The 23,854-nt window shown below is 39.2% G+C and overlaps 1 protein-coding gene across 1 annotated transcript in view; it reads right to left on the reverse strand.

The window, feature by feature from the left end:
* Positions 1-23,295, reverse strand: part of CMSS1 (cms1 ribosomal small subunit homolog) — a 434,878-nt gene extending 411,583 nt beyond the window's left edge. Inside the window, exon 1 of the mRNA XM_036744978.1 lies at positions 23,040-23,295. Within this exon, the coding sequence (XP_036600873.1) occupies positions 23,040-23,112 (73 nt within the window). The 5' untranslated portion in view covers positions 23,113-23,295. The remainder of the gene's footprint in view (positions 1-23,039) is intronic.
* Between the last annotated feature and the right edge of the window lie 559 nt (positions 23,296-23,854).

The raw sequence follows: 23,854 nt of genomic DNA on the forward strand, positions 1-23,854 counted from the left end.
AAAATAATCCACCCACTTCAGCCCAGCTTCTTCAAATTAATTTCATGTCACCTCATGTCGCCAGGCCTGTTTTTCCCATCTATAAAATGAAGACGTTGAACTAAATGACTTCTAAGGTCCCTTCTGGTTTGAAAATTTCACGATTTTTGATCCTATGATTCTGTGTTTCTTGGGATCAGTTCAGGATACAATTATAAAGCATGTGGCAAAAGTTAGCTCCCAACCTAAAGGAAAAGGAAGAAATATGGGCTTTGCCTCTCACCCTTGCTAACTGAAGTAAATCTGTGATAGAAATGGTTAAAAAAGCACACACACTCTTAAAATATATTTAAAGCCACTTTAATTTAAATAAGCCCTAAGTTCCTTTCCTTCTGCTGGACCCTTTCCATTTTTTCAAATTTAGTCAAGAATGGAAAAACCCAGAGCTTGTAGCTGCATAGTACCAGGCATACTGACAGTCAAAATTATACAGTTAGGAATGCTCAGAGAGCTCAGCAAACTAAATGAATAAACAACCTAAGTGCTTTATAATTTGATAATATAATAGCAAAGAATCCACAGGGTGTTACTTAAGGAATATCTCAGCAGTTACTCCAACAGGTCGTTAGATGAATGGATGTTATAAAATGTTACTCTGATGTGAACTTTGGCATTAAAGGCTCCCCTCCTGGGTATAGTAATCCTTTTTCAAAAACTCATTTTTAAAATCATAAACTGACTAAGATTTTGTGACCCCCATAAGGCAATACTTTGGAAGACTGACATGGATTTCTTAATGGGTTTCTTTCAATAACCCAAATATCCCTGTTGTACTATTCTTCTCAGACTAAGAGACTTCATTTTGTTTTGTTTTGTTTTTTGCTTTAAGAAAACCCTACCAATTCATATATATATATTTACATTCATATAACTAATGATATAGTAAAATGGCCACATAATTGCACTGTCATAAGAACCCATCTCCCTCTCTTCGCTCTCTGTTTCATCTCTTTCTTTATAGGTCTCCATCACTCCTTACAATCTTGCCCTTCCTAAGTCCTGAGTCTCCAGTCAGGGGGATAAAGACTTATTACGTGACTATTACGTATTATGTGACTGGCACTGGGTATTCAAGGAAAGGCAAAAGAGAATAGTCTCTGCTCTCAAGGATCTCGCGATGTAAAGGGGAAAACAACATGCAAATAACTATGTACTATCAAGCTATGTTTAGAATAAATTGGAAATTACCAACCAAAGCAAGGCACTAGAATTCATGGGGATGCAGAAAGCAGAATTTTAGCTAGGATAACCCAATAGTTTATACAACTACTAAACAGCTACTGGATCAAAGCTGTCTTGCAGTTACAAAATTCTGTGGTTCTCTAATAAAATATTAATTCATTTAATTTAATATACACTCTTAACCACAGATAGTGGAGAAATTGGCTCTGTACACTGGCTTCTCAATCTACCACCTGAAAAATTTGATGAGCTGTACAGAGAAGAAATCTAAAGTAGAAGTTCTCTAACCATTTTGGTATCACGAACCACTTCGGTGGTCTGATGAAATCTATATAATAGATAGATAGAGATACATATAAATCTTTATCAAAATAATGTATTTAAACATATAATATAATACACACAGAATTACAAAGGAAACCAATTATATTGACATACAACTATTAAAATATTTTTAAAATAGTTCCTGGGTCCTAGGCAAAGAACCCTAAGCTAGCTGGTCTTCCTGCCTCAGCTCTCTCCCCACCCCAATCCAGCTTCCAAAGGGCCTTTTCTCATCTTGTTTGTCTGACCATACAGCCCTCCTGTTCAATAAGCTCCAGTGGCTCTCTATTATCCCTGGGATGAAATATTAAATACTCTGTTAGCATTTAAAGTTTTCTCTAACTTGGTCCCGGACTACTTTCTAATATGCTTACATGTCACTCCATTTCCATGAACTCTGATTGAGCTACGCTGACCTATCTGTAGTCTCATCTCCCACCTCCCTGCCTTTGCATTTCCTGTCCTCATCCCTGGAATGCTCTGTCCCCCAACCTCTCTACCTTTTTTAGATTTTTAGATTGCTTGATTTCCTTCAAGATTCAGCTCAAAGCCCAACCTTCTTCAGGAGGCCCTTCCTGGTCTTCCTTCTTTCCCAACATCTGCTAATGGTTTCCCTTTTCAGATTACTTCTATTTACTGTGTATGTATCTCCTATATAATTTGTATGCTAAATGTAATTATAGACAGGTTGTCTTCTCCATTAGAATGTATGATCCTTGAAGAGATTTTTCCTCCTTTCTTTGTGTCTCCAGCACTTAGCACAACTACTAAGTGTTTAATAAATGCTTGAGGAATGACTAGTCAGGCTTTGAATATCTAACTTCAGGTGCTAAATAAAGGCTACGTTTTTTTTTTTTTCCAAATTCCACTGATTACAGTTAAAAGAATGGAGATAAATTATCCCACAAGAAAATGCTCATTTCAAAGGTCAGGCTATATGGAATAACACTGGTCATTGGCTACATATTTCCCAGACTCATAAATCAAGAGGCACTGAAAAGGTATGTCAACATTGCCACTTTTCTTAAGGCAACTCTCAGTAATATTACTATTCTCCAACATTTGTGGGTTACAAATTTTTTTCCTCCTAAAAAAGTGTCTTTGCTCTCAAAAGGGGCCCTTAATGTTTCAATTTAAATTTTAACCAACCCAATAATCCAACTCTTAGTAAGTTAGCTCAACTGGGAAAAAAGTTAACAATAGAAACTAAAGTTAGCTTGTAAATAATTTCAAATCACAATGAAGTTCACGATACAATATAACATCCAGCCAGAGGCCTGGCATTTCCCACAAGGATGTGTGGATACGGCATCATGCCTACCAGAGCAAGCTCAGGAAAATGTGCATTAACACAATAGTCTAGTCTTACTTAAAGTCATTTGAATCAAGACCTATTTTAGAAGCTATATTGCCGGAAATGCTACCTGTTTCAAGGAAATCTCTCTATTCAATGATTTTTAGATATCTCTACAGAGCAAAGAATAGTGGGAGAACTACAGGCTAAATAATAACTTTGCTTAAGTCCAACCCAGACGTTCTCTGATACTAACAGACTCGAAAAAAAGAGGGAAAACTGGATCTTAGGAACTACCCCACTCTTACTTCATATCCCTCCTAAGGTACTATGCAGTCTCTCAAAAGATTGAAAGTTTACATAATGGCTACACTACCCAGACATGGTAAAGGTGCCAGGCATACCATGGGAAAGTTTTAGCATTTGCTGCGATGCTTAGAAAGAGCCTAACATTGTGGTTGTAGATGGACTCTCTTGAGCCAACCCTATAATATTCTCATCACTAGGCATGTAAAAAAGAACATTATAGTTCCAGGAGTCTCTCTTTGGGTCAGCGGCACTGGTACCAGCTAGGTAAACTTTCAGAGTTCTGTTACTTAAAAAAGGAGAGTCAGGCTTTGCAGAGATTCAGGAGCACTAGTGCCAGGGCCCATATAAATGTAGCCCTCTTGTTTTCTGGAGTAAGTTAACATGAAAATGGAGAAGAAACCAGCAACACATAAAAAGGGACCCTTTACCCTGGAAACCAAAGCAAGCTTCGGCACAACGTCACCCGTGTGAAAGATGTTTTAGTCCCCTAGCATGATGTGCTACTTTGGACCTTAACTCCAGTTACAAATCCTGGGCAGGGGAAAGGTTCCTAAATGAGCCTGTCCCCATGACTATCCTATTGAATCCCCCATGACTAAAGACAACAATCTGGAGTTAAGAGAATGGACAAACAAGTTTAGGAACTTAGAGTTCCTTATTGGGAGTCCGAAAATATTCCAATTGATGTGAGTGATGTAAGGTTACTGTAAGTTTAACCATGCGGTTCCAGTCGTGAAGGACTCTGGGAGTCTGAGAACTCTGCCTTCATAGCGGTGAGAGCCACAAGCATAGGAGGCAGTTGCTAATTTATTTTTCTCACAATTGAGCAAACAAAAAAGCTGCCTGAGTTACATATTATAATAATAGCTGACATTTACATACTGATTTGTAGCCAGAAAGCATTTTACATACATCGTCTCATTTCATCTTCCCAACAATTTTAAGAAGCAGATAATCAATTTAATAAGAACCTAGTACACACAAGGCATTGTGAACTGGGTACTGGGGATATGAAAATGAAAAATAATTAGATATTATTTAAATAATTAATGAATTAATATTAAAAATTAATATTAAATAATTTAAAAGTAGATGTATCAATCAAATATTAAGTGCTAGGTCTTATACATACAAATACAGTCCTCCTCAAAAGGATCTTACATTCTCACTAGGAGGACAAGAACGCACATATAAGTGTATAATGAATAAACAGAAAGAGAATAAATACATCATAGTTAAATATAAGATAGTCTGAGAGGGAAATGCATCATGTTCATTTTATAAAAGACATAAATGAACCTCAATGAGTTTAAGTGACTTGCTCATGGTCCCACACAGATAATAATGTGGCAGACCTTGGCTTGGAATTTCAGGTCTCCTGAGTTACTTTCAATGAACCTGAAGCAATATTTTCATAAAAGGCATGCCCTGAGCAGTATCAGTATTACCCTTTGTAAACCTGCTTCCTACCCCGTGAAGAGCAAAGAGATTACTGCAAACACCAGAGATAGTGTAGGGATTAAAAAACAGTGAGCCGGCCTCTCCTGGAGAAGTGTGCATACACCACTCATTGTTTAGAGAAAGGTTTACTTTTTGAGATAGAAACGTATCAATCAGTATAGGGCAAGCAAACCCTCTCTACCCAAAGGCTATCTAGCAGTCAGGAAGGAGATAACAAATGAACAGCATTATGGTATGCGACTGTATGTGACAGCATTAGCTTTCTTCCCCTTTGAATCTGATGCCCCCAACAACACGGCAGCTTGGAGACAATCACTGTGCAAGTGTGGCTCCAACAATTTAAAAGGCAGTGTGCCTACAGGCGGGTAAAATAGGTACAACCTAAAAAGTCTCTTGTCTAGTATACTAGAACATACACAAGTATAAAAATCTAACTAAATCTGAACGTCAGTTTTTCCAAGGACTCTTAATAGAAACCTGGGGAAGTCACTTTACTTCGTGGTTGTTGGGGCAGCTAGGTGGTGCAGTACAGAGTGCCAGGTCTGAAGTCAGGAAGACTCCTCTTCCTGAGTTCAAGTGTGACCTCAGACACTTACTAGCTGTGTGACCCTGGGCAAATCACTTAACCCTGTTTGCCTCAGTTCTGAGCTGGAGAAGGAGATAGCAAACCACTCCGGCATCTTTGGCAAGAAAATCCCAACTAGTGTCACAAAGAGTTGGGAAGGGCAGAAACAAGTGAACAATGACAAAGGGTCAACTGTCACAGAATGTGCTTGGAATATTTGAAAGGATGGAAGAGCTACTGTGGTCAAGGAGTTAATCCTTCCACCTCCTCGCTGTGCTATGATCCTTCTCTGCAAAGACCTAAAGAGAGAGAGAAAATGAAAAGCCAAATAGTTGGGGAAGAGAGCCACCCAAGCAGCAGTGACAGGGGAGGTTATGGTGCCCAAGTTACTTCTCACCTTCCTTCCCTCCCTGCAACTGCACACCATCTCTAGCAAAAAATGGCACACTGAAGGAGAATGTGGAAATGACCTACTTTTTCACCTACAGACTTTTTCTCTTTTACACTAGGAGATTAAAGTGTCCCTAGTGGCAAGACTAGAGTTGCTACAGATAGAATGAAGAGACTCAAAGAAAGTCAGAACTGGAGAGGCCCTTAGTGACCATCTAGTCCAATGTTTTTTTTTCAGATGAGGGAGAAACATTAAAAAACAGGAACTGCTGAAAATATGTTCTCAAATAAGCTTTGGAAAATGGAGAAGTAAAGCCATTAGGCCAAGCAGAAAACAGAAAGGGAATCTGAACTCCAAAAAGAACGTTATTACATGGACTAGAGGCATAGCAAAAACCAAGGCTTTGCTATGGGCATCCTGATTTTCCAACCTTTAAGTTAAAAGCCACTGTCCTGTTTGGTTTTTTAAAAAATACATATTTTTACTTGCCTTGATTCCCCTCTCCCACAGGAACTAGGGAGAGGAAACAAAGAATAAGGAAATAAATAAAGAAGATGAAACAAAGATGGAGAATTGAAATTAATAAAGAGGAATCGGCAATTCAAAGTTACTGGGGAAAAGGAATGCCAGATGGGAAAGGAGACGGGGGACAGAAGGGGTGGGGAACCTTGAAGAAATGTATATCAAGCAACTGGAAAGAAAACCAAAAGGGAGAGGAGAATAAGAAGAAAAAAATTGAAAAAAAAAAAACCTCACATGCAGGAAAGGATATAAAGAAATAAAAAGCAAATAAGTGTTCCAAGTTGTCCATGGTTAGTATATTTAAATAAATGCTTTTATATACAATTATATTTCTCTGGCACAAAAAAAATTAGGAAGGAAATGAATGGATAGAACAAGGAGTATACTAATTAGAGTCAGAGTTTACTCTTCTATTGTCCTCTCCATGGCTTAATCATAGTAGAAATAAAAATGAGAAGTAACTGGGGTTAGGAGGGAGGAAGATTAGTACATTTCCCTTTCCAGTCAAAGGCCTAGAAACCACAAAGGCCTATTACATCATAATCTAAAAAGACCAAATTACTATAATCTTCACCTCAAAATTGGACCGCCCTTGAGTACAAATCATAACACTAAGGAACAGTGGGAATCTATTTAAAACCAAATGTTCTTTTCAGAAGGTTAATGGGAATAGATCTAATTACCTCATGGGTCTTCTAACAAGTTAACGTTAGATAAATTATTTTAAATAGGAAAGATTCCTTCCAAAGGATCCCTTTCCTTGCAAAAGGGTCAGATTCTTGGTGACAAAGTATTCTAAAAAGGAATGATAAGTTGAACAAAAAGAGAGAAAAATATACAAAACAGTAGTCTAATCCTTCAGGTCATTTGTCATGTCATATTATCTTTTGATTTTTTTTCTCATACCAACAACCTAATAGCAATGATTTTCCAGTTAGCAGCATATAAGACAAAAAAGACAAGGAAAAAAAAAATAACATTTTCAGGATTTTTCCCCCTCCATTTTAGGATTTTTTCTTTTTATTGCTAATCCAACAATTCAATTAGAAATATTAAATGCTTACTACATATATGCATATATATCTATATATATGCATATGACACAGTGCCAAGTGCTATAGTATCTAAGAAGTTGGAATAAGGTACAATTCTTGCATATGAATAACATAGTCTGGTTAGAGCACGAGATAAACACTGAAAACTAGAACACAAGCTACATAATGCTATATGAGAACCAAGGTAGGAATCAAAGGTTCTCCAAAGGTAGTCGGAGAAGGCTAATGAAAGGAAGAGAATTTCAACAGGCAGAAGAGAAGAGGGGAAGGAAGTATCCCAAATACAGAAAGTATTGTAAGGGCAAAGCATATATAGGGTTAGCAAGTAGGATGTTTGGGGGCTGAAAGAAAGAGGAAAAATCTGGTAAAAGTCAGACTTAGATAGGGAATTATGAGTCCCATTGTTTCCCATTGTGCATTTTAAACAAAAATATAGAAAAGGAGGCCAACCCAGATATTCCACAGTAAAGACAATGAATGAAGTCAGGGAGGCTTGGAACACCTCTTACAAGCTGTGGTTAAGGTCAAAGTACTGGATTTGGAGGGAGTCAAGCCAGAGGAAATAGGTTTGAATCCTAGTTCTTTCTGCTATTACCTGAGTGACCTTGGACAAGTTACTTAACTTCTCTGGTCTCAATTTATTCCTCTGTGAAATGAGGGGATTGGACTAGATGGTCTCTGAAGCTTTTATTTTTTACATTTCTAAATTTTCAGAACCTCATTTTGCTTCAAAACTTTATGGCTGACGTTATATCATATGGCAGTTCTTTAGCATCAATCCAAAGAAGCAGAGATTTTCAAAGAGTATCATTTTCTCTATAAAAGTTTACCATGCAGCTTCAAAAAAGTTCAAGGCATTTTGAAGATTTAATTTCATTCAGAGTAAGCAAATATTCTGACTCCAGCTTTCTAGCTCCTAGCTTCATCAATTACCACCTATGTGGGCAAATCACTTACCCTCTCTGGGATCTTCTTGGTTTCTTCATTTATAAAATGAAAGAGTTAAATAATATGAACCCTAGTCACACAAAGGACTACATGTAAAAACTGGGCAAAAGACATGTAAGAATCTTAATAAAGTTTATAGCTACATTTATTTAACTTTTAGACTACTGACACTAATTGGTAATACTTTTATAAGTTCATTCTTTGTTCCCCCAGAACCTACGTACTGAATTGCTTCTACATTCTTTACTGCTATACATCTCAACTGAAATGGGTGCTGCATTTTAGAAAGAGTTGACAAATTGACATACTAGAATAGGTCCAAATGAAGGCAACCAGAATTGCTGAGAAGACTACCATGCCATACTAGAATGGGATGAAGAAAATGAGGATACTTAGTCTGGAAAATAAAAGACCAATGAGGGACACAATTATCTTCAAGTACTTGAAGAGGCATTAGACTTGAACTGCTTAGCACTAGAGGATCAGTGGATGGAAACTGCAGAAACATAAATTAGGGGTTAATTAAAATTAGTAGCTAGGTTTGCAAAGCACTTTATTGTCTCATCCTCACAACAACCTTTAGAGGTAGGGGATTACTATCTGCATTTTACAGATGAGGTAACTGAGGCTGAGAGGTTAAATAAATAACTTGCCCACAGTCATGCAGCTACTAAGTGTAGGCATAGGATTTGGACTTGGATCTCCTGAGGCTGGTTTACTGAGCCATTTAGCTGCCTCAAATAACTTTATTAACAAAAATCGGAGCTGTACAAAAGTGGAATGAGATTCCTTGGGAAGTAGTAGGTCCTCATCACCTCAAATGGAGGCTAGCAAGCACTTAATTAGGATTACCATAGAGAGGATTCCTATTCAGATATAAGTTGGACTAGATGACCTCTGAGGTCTCTTGCAAACTTGAAGAGATGTGATTATCAACTGCCACTCTATCACATTTCCAATTAATGCAAATTCCCTAGCATTCCCTAAAGAAAATAATTTGTTTCCCACTCCTTGCAATCTGTATCCTTCAGCTGCTTGTAAATGGATGCAATCTCCAAATGTGGTATTAATTTGCTCTCGATACACCTATTTATTTCATTTTTCCTCCTTTGAGTTTTCCCAAAGTCTTTAATCTCTCCAAGTTATGTGCATACTGATAGAACCTAGGAGCTCTGTAAAGTCATTCTGTGATTTCAGAAGAGAAGGGAAAAAAAATCACATTTTTATTACAAAGATTGGTTGTTTCATAGTCATTACATCACCTTTTTATTACAAAGATGTTACTACATAGATTTGTACTTGCATATACAGTTCAAATTTGTACAAAACTTTATCATAGCTATTTTGAAATGGAAGTTTTCCAAGAGATATACAATTTTTTTAGGTCTATATTTCGTTTGATTTTTTTTTTTTTAAACTCAAAAAAGGGCAATAATAATCCCAGTTCAAGAAGTGATCCAGGTGACGTGAAATCAAGTCTTGACTAACTAGCTATGTGACTCTAGGCAAGTTCCTGAAGCTCTCTGTTTCCAGAAGATCTCTATGGCCCCTTCCAGTTCAAAAAGTAAGCTAATCATGGATTTGCTTTTCCAATTCCAAAGCAAAGAGCCAGTCTTTGCTGCCATCTAGAGGTGGAAACTCTGTAGTGAAATCTAGAGCAATGAAGAAACACTCTTTTCCCATTAAATTGCTGCAACAATGGAGAACATAAATCAACTAGAATTAACTGAGTGTCATGTTATATACCAGGGTACAGTCGATTAAAAATAAAAATTAATGACATAGTCTTTGCCTCAGGAGAGCTTACAAGTACTTAAGGGAAAACTTTAAAAAGCAAATTAAGGAATGTAGTGCTTATGAGTTAAAATAATGTACATAAAACGGTACCATGTAAATACAAGCCATTGTTGTTATTATTATTATTATTACTTTTATTATACTTTGTGGCCCTTTTAAAGAAAGCTCTTTAAGAGATGTTTCATAGCAGCATTTCTTATGCTTGTTGGTCTCAGAATCTCTTTACACTATTGATAATTATTGATGACCCCAAAGAGCTTTTGTTCATGTGGGTTCTAGTTATTAATTATTTACTGCATCAGAAATTAAGCCTAATAATTTTTAAAATATTTATTACTTTAAAAATAACAATAATAAACCCATTACATGTTAACATACATAACCTTCTTATGTGAAACAAAAAAAATCAGTGACAAAACTGGCATTGTTTTACATATTTTTGTAAACTTTTAATGTCTGCCTTAATAGAGGTCAAGTGGATTCTTTTATCTGTTTCTGCATTCAATTTGTGTTAATGTTATTTTGGTTCAAAGTTATGAAGAAAAGCTGACCTCACACAGACATGCTGAAAAAGGTGAGGGTATTTTAGTAAACAAATACCTTAGTGTTATTATGAAAATAGCTTTGACCTTAAGGACTCCCTGAAGAGTCTCAGGGACCCTTCTGTGGACCACTCTTTGAGAACTGCTGTCTTACAGGATCATGAGGCTTGAAGCTGAATAGGGTCCTCCTCAGTGGTCAAATATTTAGTGATCACAACACATGCCATTAAGTGTTAAATGCTAGTATTACTAATTTTTTTTTTCATCCAAGAATACTGTTCTAAGAGAGAACCTTAACAATGTGAAAAATTAGGGGAAAAAAACAGTTATTTCCACAATACAATCCTGTATGCTAGGAGGATATGTCACACAACTAGAGATCTAAAATATTTTGACAATTTTGGGAAGGTAATATTTCTAGAACACTGGGAGTTCTGTCCCACATATTTTTATGAACTTGGCCAATAAACTAGTAATAACTACAATACAATACAAAAACAACCCTCTATACCAATCCCAGGTGCCAGTTCAACATGACACCCTAGAATTTTCATTGTTTTCAAAAATAATTACTACAAAAATAAAATGAACTTAAAAGGTACAAGTTTCTATATTAAAACTCATATATTTAGATCCTAAAAGGGCATCTGAGATGCCATATTCATAGTGGTCTTCGATCCTCTTAGGGTCCAGAAGTGCCTGTCAGTCAGCAGGAAAGGAAGGAAGCATTAATAAAGTGCCTACTGTGTGCAAAGTATCATGCTAAGTGCTTTACAACTATTATTTCATTTGATTCCAGCATCAGCCTTGAGAGGTAGATGCTATTATTATACCCATTTTATAATTGAGGAAACAGAGTCAGACAGACATTAAGTGACTTGCCCAGGGTCAAGCAGCTGGGGTCTGTGGCCATATTTAAACAGAGGTTTTCCTGACTCTGGGCAGTTTCTATTCATTTGAATTCTGTCCATTTGCTGCCTCTAGGCTGCAAATGCTGCTCCTTGGCTAATGCTCAGCCTTCTGTAGCTATTGTTATCTGAGCTGTTGTCACACTAGACTCCTCTCAGGCCCATGCAACCTCCCTGCAAGCACAGAGCAGACAACTGGAAATGCAGGTCTGGAGTTTATGAGGGAGGGGCAGAAATGGGAATACGTAATCAGAGGTTATCCACCATTTATTGATAAAAGCATGGGAATGCCCAGGTATGTCACAGGTGACTATAAAGAGAAAAAAGGAGAAGACAAAGGCTTGAGTCAAGAGGAAAGAGATAGAAGGATGAGCAGAAGTAAGAGAGGTGTGGAGTCTGATGTCAATTAAACTAAGGGAAGAAAATACATTAAGGAGAAAGTAATCAACAACGTCAGATGCTAGAGAACTCCAGGAAGACAAGGGCAGAAAAAATAAAAGTTACTGTTGAAAGGTGATGGACTCAAGATTGCAAACTGAAGCAGATTTTCTTCTCTTTCTTTTTCTTACCTTTCTTCGGAAATGGCTAATACAGGAATCTGTTTTGTGTGACTATAGATATTTGTAATGAGTTTTGTATTTCTAGCCTTCTCATTGGGTAGGGGAGAAAGAGGATGGGAAGGAAAGGGAGATAACTCAGAACCGAAACTTTTTTCAAGAAGTAATTTCAGTCAGTCAGTAAATATTTATTAAGCACCTACTATGTGGCAGACAGTGTGCTCACTGAGGACTAGGGATACAAACATGAAAATAAAAAGTCAGTCCCTGCCCTCAAGGAGCTTCTAATCTAACGGGTGAAGATGACACACAAAAGGAAGCAGAAAGGGGGATGGGGAAGAGAGGAAAGGTACCAAGGTTCATCCATATAACGGAAAAATCCAAAGGAGCACAGCTGGGTGGCAAATGAAGAGATGGCTGGCCTGGGTGTCCCCCTTAAATGGAAGTTTTGGGAGATCTCAGTTCTGTTCTCTAATCAGAGGGATCCCGAGGGAAGAGTGTACCGATGAGGTGCAAGGACCAAGGCTGGTAGGATGATAAGGTTTCTGGGGGTATGATGGAGAGGGCCAAAGGACGGAGCCAGGTGGGAAATGGAAAATTTCAGAAAGCAATGTGAAGTCAAGTTGCAAGACGAGAGGAATGAATGGGGGTAACGAGGTGAAGACACTGGTTGTTAGCTACTACTTCCTCAGGTAGTCTGATGGCGAGAAGGGAAAGGAGTTAGGAAGGCAGGGGAAAGTTTGTGTGTATTTTGAGCATAGATTAGAGGCCCCTGATCTCCATAAAGGAGGAGGTATTATTATAAGGAGAGGGGGCAAAAGTGGGTTAGAGACTAGAGACAAAAGAAGGATTAGCAGTGATCAAGAGGAATGAGACAAGGCAAAACAAGAGTAAAATCAAAGGAAAGTCAAACAGGGAGAGGGACCAGCTGAGGCTAGCTTGGTCTGGAGCTCAGTCCTTGAAACTTCCTACTCCTTCTATCACATTGGCATAGGCCTGGGAATAAAAGTGGACCCAAATACATGTGATCATTGGGAAGCACTTTTTATATATGTTATTTATTATCTAGTACATAGTTATTAAATGGGGGGAGGGGAGAGGTTGTTGCCACCCACACCTAAAGAAAATATGTTGAAATTTGCTTTGTAAATTATTGTTCTAGGAGATATTGACAGCCACGGTTATTGTTTATATGTTTGTTGAGAGAAAGCCAATAACTAGTGTTTATGTAGGATTTTAAGTTTTGCCAAGTGCTTTACAAATATCTCACTTTATCCTCACAAGTGCTCTGGGAGGTAGATGTTGTTATCCCAATTTCACAGATGAGCAAACACAGCCAGACAGAGATTAAGTTACTTGCCCAAGGTCACACAGCTAGTACATTTCTGAGGCTACATTTGAACTCACCTCTTATGGAATCCAGGTCCATTGCTTTATCCAATACACCAACTGCCTACTTCTAAAAAGTGAACCGAACCAACTTGCTCAAACTCCAGCCAAAGTCTCCACTCTTCAGCCTGTTCCCAATTGCCTATATCTCATCTGATAGGTCCCCTTGCCCTGAAAGAGGGGAGGAAGTCACCCTGTGGCTAACAACCTGACTGATTTGAACACTTAAAGAATCATTTTGTGTGTCTGTCTACCAATTAAACTATCAATTGCTTTTTCTTCTGTTTACTTCAAGATCAAGGAAGTGTTCCAGCACACAATTCCAACACGGACTCCTAAACTGAAGTCACTGGTAATCACTAAACTTCCTGCTAAGCCTCCCCCAGGGCACATCAAAAAACCAGCTCATCATTCCGATTTTGGAAAGCTACACATCACAAGGACCATCAAATCGAACACTTATCTTCACGTAGGAGGCAGAAGGTAACTATACTGCTGTGGCCATCATGACAAGTCTTATTCACCAGCAAAAGGACCTGGAAAACTCCAGTAACCACCCCAGAAGGACAGGCAGGCCAAGGGCCGCCATCTTGGTGCACGGTGGAGCAGGAAACTAAGAAATTGTTCTGTTTTGTGGAAGAGGGGGAAATTCAGTCTGAAACTACAGTGTATCAGCACTGTACCACATGGTACGTAGTACCAGGAATGTTTAAGTTATAAAAAAAAACTTAAACATTTACAGATATGTGGGGGGACATAAGGCAGAAGATCCATCCAATTCCTTAGCCTCTTCATTTCCAAACCAGCCCAGGGAAAATCCTTCGGTTGTACTCTCCTAATCCAGAATAGAAAAAAGTACAATCAGATTTTCAAAATAAAGTACAAGATCTGATAGCCTGCAAGAACCCTATCACTTTAGTCCTTGCTAAAGCTAACTTCCCCATTTGCCAGGTAGTTTTACAGTTTCTCCAAGTTACATGCCTTAAGTTTGACTACAGATATATCTAGAAATACTATCTCTTCCCATAGCCTTTACTGAGCAGTAACTTTGCTAAGGGAAAACATTAAAGAATTCTCAATCTGTTGTAAGAAGTTTCTGTAGAGTAGATACTTACTGTGTACTAGGCATTTTGCTGAGCAGTAGGAAAACAAAAAAAAAAAAACCCAGTCCCTGTCCTTAAGGAGCTTACATTTGAATGTGGAAACCGCACATAAATTTAAGGACCCCAGTTGAAGGAAGTGGGAGTGTTCAGCCTAGAGAAAAGATCTGGGGGGAAAAGGAAAGTTAACCATCTCCATATATTTTGGAAAGCTGTTAAACAGGGATTAGACTTGTTCTTCTTGGCCACAGAGAAGACCTAGGAACAAGGGTGGAAGTCATAGAAGCAGATTTCAGGTCAATCTAAGGTAAAATTTCCTAACAATCAGAGCCACCTAAAAACGTAATGGGCTCAATTTGCATGAATGATGACGCTTCTCAAGTGGTCACATGATTTGAACTCACACTCACATATTTCCATTGAACCGGAACCAATGACCATATTTTATATAATCATAACGTCAAATAACACAGATTCAAATACATGTGACCACTTCAAGAGACTCATTGTTCGAATTAATTTGGAGCTAGAAACACAGCAGGAGGTAAAAGGTTCCTCCTCACTTGAGATCTTCAGATGAAAAGCAGATGATGGCTTACTGTGGAAGTTGTAGAGGGGTCTGCGGTAAGGTACACGTTGGACAGGGCAGTATTCCTTCCAACTCTGTGAGAGCATCATGTATTGGAGACAGGAATGCTGAAAACAGCCTCAGATTCATTTATCCAGAGGATTCACTCGATGTATGTTGGAACAGTTCATTGTCTCTCACCACCCATGTGCATAAGAGGCATTATCTTGGTGAAAAAGCACAGGGTTTAGAGCCAGAGGACCATGGTTTCAATCCTGGCTCTCACCTGTGTGACCTTGAGCAAGATGCCTCAGGTGTTTCATCTGTAAAATGAAGGAGTTAGATTAAACAATCTCTAAGATCCTTTCTATCTCTAAATCCTGTGAATTCTGTGATTTGGTTACCACTTTGGCCCTCCTGTTTTATGCAGAATAGCTAAGCAGGTAAAAGAGAGAGGGAGAATAAGTAGCAAAGCTGACAGTCTTTTGGCAGAGAAAAAGATGTGGTTTGGTCTCAGGTGATTTAAAAGTCTAGAAAAGGGAGGAAAAAAAAAAACTTTGGTTAAGTGACAATAGAGTGGTAAGAGAACAGTGAAATGAAATAGGTATGTTAAGTAGCAGGGCAGCTAGGTGGCACAATGGATGGAGTACCGGGCCTGGAGTCTGGAAAATTCATCTTCATGACTTCAGAGCTAGCCTCAGACACTTATTAGCTGTGTGACCCTGGGTAAGTCATTTAGCCCTGTTTGCCTCTGTTTTCTCATCCATAAAATGAACTGGAGAAGGAAATGGCAAACCACTCTGGTATCTTTGTCAAGAAAACCCCAAATGGGTGACAAAGAGTCAGATATGACTGAAAACAACTTAACAACAACATATTAAGTCCCACCACCACATGTAATACAGGAGTGATAATCCAGTAGAGGGACATAAGCCATCAAGTAATCTTCAAGACAAGTTTGCCATTGACTGATAGGTAGTACAGTGGATAGTAAAGGACCAGTCATTTAGTCAAAGCAGAACAAGATTTAATGAAAAGTGTACTAAGAAGCAAAGGCATTGTGTGCATAATAAAGGCTAGGAAAATCCATTTTATTGAGCAATATACAATCCAGAGAGCACGAATGATGAAAAGTACCACCAGGGGATAAATATATACCAACAGAGAAAGAGAAAAGTAAAGATGCAGTACGTAAAATCTAAAATAAGGTGTAAGAAAAAACTATTAGAAAAAAATCAATTGGAAAGTTTATAATTGAAAAATATACCTGCTGTAACTTTAATAAAATATTATATAGGTGAATATTTTGTATTTGAGATTCCCTAGCCCATCAGTCTCCCCCTCCAACCCCCAATGAACACACATTAGGTTTATAGAGCGAATACACATAGCAAATAAGAGTCCAGGGCTTGCAGGAAATCCGGAGTTCAAATCTCTTGACACTTACTGGCTGTGTAGCCCTAAGTAAGATATTTACCCTCTCGGTGCCTCAGGCAATTCTTTTTAAGTCAGAGATGTGTTGCATCTGGGTTGGTGGAGAAAATTCCTATACTGGGAATTAATTAAATTAATGAAACTGGATTTTTTCTTTATCTTTCTCCTATTCATGGGCAGTTAGGCTTACAAAGAAAAAAATTATACCAAACTAACAAAGTAAATGTCTGGGTCACAAGAATGAAGTAGTTGATGTAAAAGTAAGTAAAATTATGTAGAAAAACACCAACTTTTTGCATGAGTAAACAGTTAAAGCAGCAAAAAGCATAAGTACATTTTCAACTGTAAATGACGGCCAAATCCCATTATGATACATGCCATGCAATAACTTCTGTAATATTAATTATTTCTAAACTGCAAAGAGAAGTCTGCTTATTTCAAGCAATCCAGGATGCTACAAAATTTAAAAAAAAAACAAGGTGTCCCAAAAGTCTGAGTGCGATTATAAGCTTAAAGCCACACTAAGACTTTTGGGACACCCTGTATCATAAAGCATTTTGTAATTCACTGAACTAGGACTTGATCCATTTCACCCATACAAATGAAACAGAAAGCAACCTTCCTTATTCAGTGCAATCAATCTTTTGCTTCTCCAAAAATGAGATTTCACTGTAGACAATTAAAATAAGGGAAGAAATTCTGCTGAACTACTACACTTAGCTGCGTAATCAAAAAACAAACCAGGAAGCAACAGTAGATTAAAGTTAATTAACATAAATCCAATATTAAAAAAAAAATACAAGCACCCAAAAAACCTAGTTTCTCTATACTGGACTGCAGTCATTCTTAAGTTTATGGGGTCACAATTATGTGGACAGCAGCCCTCATGAAATGGAAAGGGCAGTGAATGGAATCAGAGTTCAAATTCCAGCTGTTTAACTTCAATCACTTCACTTCGGAGCCTATTTCCTCATCTATAAAATGGGTCTAAGGCTTGCACGGCCTAAGTCACAGGACTGTTGTGAGGGTCAAATTTGATACGGTACGTAAAGGGCTTTATAAACAGTAATTTGCACGATGCATTATGACATTATAATTTCTAAAAAACTGCCCTATTCGAACTTCGTAAGTAAAGGCTTTGTCTTTTAATAGGAATGTTATCATGATGATGAAAAGCTTGGTTATCAGAGGCAAGTTAAACTTCAGTTTCAAACAATGTCATTACTGAATTCTTTCAACTTGCTATTATCCTCGCAAAGTATTCTGTCCTACTCAAAAATACTTTGGCAGCCTGGGCAAACAAGCTGAGGACAGTTTGTAGGGCCTTTTGAAAAGATATTATTCATTAGTATTTTAATAATATGGTTAAGGATAAGAAAGCTGGCAAAATATCAGGCAGTTTTAGTCTAGTGTTGTAGGTGTACTTGGTTTAAATTCTGTTTTTATGGGGGGGGGGGGAACAGGACATTTAATAAAGCATTCAAAAGCTCTGCAGAAATTTAAAAAGCTCATTTAGCCACACTGATGTAATGGATTGTTTACTTGTTTTTAATATAGAAAAGTATAGGCTTTAGAGGTTACCAAGAGGCATTTTATCAAGACATATAAAAGAATTGACATGTACCACAAACTTAGCAAGGACAACTGATGATACATCTAAACTGGAGCTTTTTTAAAAAATGCTTTAAAGAATTAATTTCATTATAGGTTCATTGTGTACCTTTTATATGTTATCCTACCTAAAAAACTTTTTACCATGAAATCTACAAATAGGGAGAGAACAATGACATGTTCTTTTCTTTTCATGTCTCTTTGTCTCTTCCACCCTGAATCACTGCTAGAAATCAGGGTCCCACCAACTGTAAAATATTTTCTCTCCTCCCTCCTTCCCCTTCATTGCTGTACATTCTCATTTACCTACTATCCAAGTCTAAAAAGAACCCTCTGTTTCTCTCCTGTTTAACTTCCTTCTAATTTCAGCTCATTCTTTCCAAAGTCCACTGTAGAAGAATTTTAAAAATAAAATAAAAAACTAATAACATGCTTTGCCTTTTCTCTTTTCTTTAAACTTCTGTCATTAAAAGTATGCATCTTTATTGGTTTCAATAAACTTGTTGTATATATCATATTCATAAATATCTATCTCTTATCTAAGAAAGCAAATTCCACAAGGGCATAGAGTAATCTTTTCACAAACTTATTGAGAAGCATCTACCACAGGATCAGACAGGCAATGAATGTTCAGTGAATGTTTTTGAAGATAAAATTTGCTGTAGTTCCACTACTGGATATCAAAGTCTACTGTGACATTTTAAACCTGAACCTGCATTTTATATTCTCATACATTTCAAAGAATATAAAAACATGTTATAGAGCCAAACTGCAGAATAAGACTAAAAATACTGAACTCTCACTTGAAACTGAAGTTGTTCAGGCTTAAGGAAAATGAGCCAAGGCAGTCCACATTTAATGCATCTCCTGAGGGGCTGGGGATAATTGAAGGAATATAATTTGAAAAAGACAGCTGGCCTCCTGAGTGTTTCCTGATATTAGGAAGAAATCAGAAAAAATACATATGAGGCATCTTTCAACAGTATCATGTAAAGAAATATGTTAATCCCAGCTGACAATTATATCTTTCAACTACAGAAATTAATTTTCACTTACAGAGCAGAAGCCCCAAATCCTCGGGGAAACAAAAACAGTTTTCCTGTCAAAGCACCACTTAAAACATTAAATGCAAATACAGTTAGGGGAGAACTTTACTAGGTGTTTTATTTTGCAACAAGGACTTCAGTTGGCCCTATGCAAAAAGAAAGGCAACAGCTGCTGCCAAATCATTTGCATGGCCAAACCACAAAATTTCTGCAACTTAAGGTGTTCTACTGAAAAATGCTGCCTACAGATCGAGGAACATATATAAATCACTGCTGGTAAGATCCAATTTGGGCCATATGCATGGCCAAACCATAGAATTTCTGCAACTTAAGGTGTTCTACTAAAAAACATTGCCTAAGATTTGGGAAGCATATATAAATCATTGCTAATAAGGCCAAAATTTAAAAATAGAAATAACTTGATTTAACATATTCGTTATAGCCTCCAACATAAAATATAAAATTTTCTGCATGACTTTTAAAACCCTTCATAATCTGGCCCCTTTCTATCTTTCCAGTATTTTTATACCTTATTCTCTTCTCCTTATACTCTGCCATTCAATGACAGTGGTTGCCTTGTAGACCATGACAATCCATCTCCTGCCCGCAATTTCACTGGCTGGCCCCCATGCCTGGAACTCTCTTCCTCCAGCAGGTACCTTTAATGTATTTTCTTCCCTCATTAGAGCATAAATTTCTAGAGGGCAGGGGCTGTTTCTTTTTGATTCTATTTGTATCACCAGTGCTTAGCACAGTTTCTAGCATAGGGGTGGGGAACCTTCAGTCTCAGGGCCACATGTGACCCTCTAGGTCCTCAAGTGTGGCCCGTTGAATCCAAACTTCACAGAACAAATCCCCTTAATAAAAAGATTTGTTCTGTAAAAGTTAGACTCAGTCAATAGGCCGCACCCAAGGACCTAGAAGGCCTGGGGAGAGCTCTTACTAAATGCTTGCTGACTTGGACTTTGAAAGTCAAAAAGCCCTCTGTACAAAACCCATTTCTAATCAAATAGTTGGGTCTCTATCTACAAATTATTTAGTAGCTTCATGATTCAGTTTCTACATCTATAAAAATGGGCATTATAACTGTAGTAACTCATGACACATCATAGGATCATATATTAATCCAGGACTGGAAGGGAACTCAGAGACCAAATCCACTGGCCTTTTCTCAATCTTCATTCCACTTGACCTTTCTGCAGCTTTTGACACCATTGATCACACTCTCCTCCTGGATCCTCTCTTCTCTCCAGGATTCTCTCTAGAACTATCTCCAGGTTCTCCTCCTACCTATCTGACCTCTCCCTTACTGAGCTTCACCCATAACAGGCCCTCTAGCTATAGGTGTCCCTCAGCATTCTGTCCTAGGCCCTCTTCTCTCTATATACTACTTCACGTGGTGATCTCATCAGCTCCCATGATTTTAATCACTCTATGCCGATGATTCTCAAATCTAGCTATCCTACCCCAACTTCTCTGCTGACCTCCAATCTCCCATCTCCAACTGCCTTTCAGACATTTCAAACTGTATGTCTAGTGGACATCTTAAACTTAGCACATCCAAAACAGAACTCATTCTCTTTCTCCCTAAACCCTACCCACCCCTCACTCCCCACCTTTCCTATTACTGTAGAAGGCAACGCTGTCCTCCCAGTCCCTCAGGCTCAGAATCTAGGGCTCCTCATCCTTGATGACTCCTCACAAACTCTCACTCCCCAGCTCGGATCTGTTGCCAAGGCCTGTGGATTTCACCTTTGCAACATCTCTCAAATGTGTTTTCTTCTTTCCTCTGACACTGACACCAGTCTAGTGCAGGCCCTCATCACCTGAAGCCTGGATTATTGCAGCAGCCTGCCGCAAGTCTCTCCTCATTCCAATCCATCCTCCGTTCAGCGACCAAAGTAATTTTTGCCGAAGCAAAAGATTGTGCTACCCCCTTACTCAATAAACTCCAATGGTTTCCTACTGCATCCTGGAATAAATGCATAGTGCTTTGTTTGCTGTTCAAAGCCCTTTGTACCCTAGCCCCCTCCTACCTTTCCAGTATTCTTACAGCCCAGTGACACTGGCCTCCTGGCTGTTCCACGAACAAGACACTCATCTCTTGGCTCCAGGCATTTTCTCTGGCTGTATCCCAAGAATGGAATGCTTTCCCTCCACTGACCAGTGATCACCTTAGCTTCCTTTAAGTCCCTAAAATCCCATTTTCTACAGGGAGCCTTCCCCAACCCCTCTTAATTCTAGGGCCTTCCCTGTTAATTATTTCCTATTTATCCTGTATATAGCTTGCTCTGTGTGTGTGTGTGTGTGTGTGTGTGTGTGTGTGTGTGTGTGTGTGTGTGTGTGTATTTGCTTGCTGTCTCCCCCATTAGGCCCTGTCTTTTGCCTCTTTTTGTATCTCCAGTGCTTAGCACAGTGCCTGGCACATAGTAGGTACTTTAAAAATGTTGACTGATGGATGTAATTCCAACAAAGATGAGGTCCATAAAGGTTAAGTATTTTGCCACAGAAATCAGGGCTGAGATATGAATCCAAGTCCTCTGACTCAAAAGTCAAATGGTTTGGATTTTTTGTTTTTTTTCCACCCTATCGTGCTGCCACACAGGGTTTTGGCTTAGCAAACACTTTGTAAATATTAAAGCATATGCAAATGTAGTTATTACTACAGTGCATAACATCTTAGGAAATCACCAGCCTGTACTGGTTTGATGAAAAACACCAACAGTCTGCTGGTCTTGAACAATGAGTCCAAACAGCTGTGTTCTAATGGGAAGAGCACCGGATTTGGAGTCAGGGCCTAAGTTCAAATCCCAGTCTAGCACTTCCAGCTACAAAACCACAGGCAAATTATGGAACATAGCTTCAGTTTCCTCACCTATTTAAAAAAAAAAAAGATAACAAAACTCAAAGCACCTCCCTTGACAGGGCTAAGAGAGTCAAATAGTACGTGAAGAAGGTAGATGGTAAAGTACTAGGTCGGTATCATTTGCCATTGTAAAGCATTTTTTTAAATGATGCTGTATTTTAAGATCATAGGATCATCCCATCATAGATTTAGAGCAGGGTTAGAGGCCTTGAGTCCAAACCCCTCATTTAAAATATAAGGAAACTGAGGCACAAAGGGACTGCTCATACATAGCACCTTAAGGTTTGCAAAACCCTTTCTGTAGATTATTGCATTCAGAAAACATAGCTAAGGCTCTGCAAATCTTAACTGTTATACAAATCCTAGCTATTATTATCAATAACTGCTGGGGCAGGTGCTATTATTATCCTCATTTCGCAGATGACAAAACTGAGGATGGAAGAGGTCAAGGATGACAAGTTATCTTCCTTTTATCCCACTTGCTATCGAGTCCAAAAAAACAGAAAATACACAACCCATGCTCAGAAAGGAAAGAACCTGTTGGCAGGCGGAGAGTTTATAGTATAGATCACCTACGGTCCTGCCCCTACGTGATGCAATGACACAGTAAACGTTAGCTTCCGAGCTCCACCAGTACCATTGGCAGAAAGGACACCCGCAAACCCCAGCACCATCTGCAGCTCCAGCTCCAGGACCACCATCGGGGCGAGAAATCTGTAAATATTCACAGCACCTCCAAGCTCTAGAAGCATCGCCGGGATAACGGAGATGTGCAAACACCAGCACCACCTGAGACGGTGGGGAAGGGGCAAGGCCAATCAACAGGCATGCCTTCTTCCTCCTTCTACATGTCAACATTGGGAAAGGGGCACCTGTCCGAAATGTACCTTCACACCGGAAAAGTCAATCAATCCAATCAATACACATTCATTAAACGCCTACTGCGTGCCAGGAGAGCTGGGGGCAACAAAAAGCGGCAAAGGACAGTGCCCGCCCTCAAGGGGCTTACAAGAAAGGGCCAGATGGCACGCGCACGTGTTGTCCGCCTTCTCCAGGCAAGGGCGAAGAGAAGACCCCGACAGAAGGGACAGAAGCCAAGCCGGGGAAGAGGCTCTCGGAGCGGGTGGGTACCTGCGCTGCTGCTGCCGCCGCCGGCTCCTGCCCCATCCGATTTCCACCACTCGTCTCCCAGGTCGTCAGCCATCCTCGCTCCAAGCAATGCACGCCGCAGCCGTGGACGCCTTGGAATGCAATCGCAGTGTCTCCCGCCACCCAGCTGCTCAAGCACAGCCGCCGCGGCCGCCCGGCTGCTACAAGCACGCGGAGTCCGGAACCTACAAACACTGGCAGCTACCAACCGACGCTCTAGTTCCTCCCTAGAGACACTTACTACGCAGACGCAGGATCCCCCTCCTGTCCCCTCCCCTTCCTTGCCGGCTCACAGCTGTCCGCACTTTCCACACGCACGTGGAAGGAAGAGAACCTCTATGGGGGAGGGGAAGAAAATAAATCATAGGAAAAACACGGTGTCATTTAGAGACGCTTTATCTGCATTTATTCCTTACATATTCGAGGAAAAAAATTTTTACGCTTGATTTGTTTAAAAAAATGGTATTGTCGAAAGTGCTGGAAAGAATGTTTCTTCTTTTTTCCCTCTCTCCAGTTTTAAAGGGATACTGGCGCGGGAAAAAGTGAGACCCACGTGGGTGTCGTGCGGGTTCCCTTGGAGCCAAGCACGCTTCTTCTGGTTCGCCTTCTTAAGAAAGATGCACGCGCGGGTGTGTCATAGCTGCCAACGCCCGGTGTCAGAAGGCTTTCCTCGTCTCCCTTAGGGCTAGTGCCTCCCCCCCGCCCCGGGGGCATTATCTCCAATTGAGCCTGTGTATAACTTGTTTATATGCGGTGTTTCCGTGTAGTCTGCCTCTTTAGATGGTGAGCTTTTGGAG

Source organism: Trichosurus vulpecula, chromosome 2 (genome assembly GCF_011100635.1).
Source record: "Trichosurus vulpecula isolate mTriVul1 chromosome 2, mTriVul1.pri, whole genome shotgun sequence".
NCBI lineage: Eukaryota > Metazoa > Chordata > Mammalia > Diprotodontia > Phalangeridae > Trichosurus > Trichosurus vulpecula.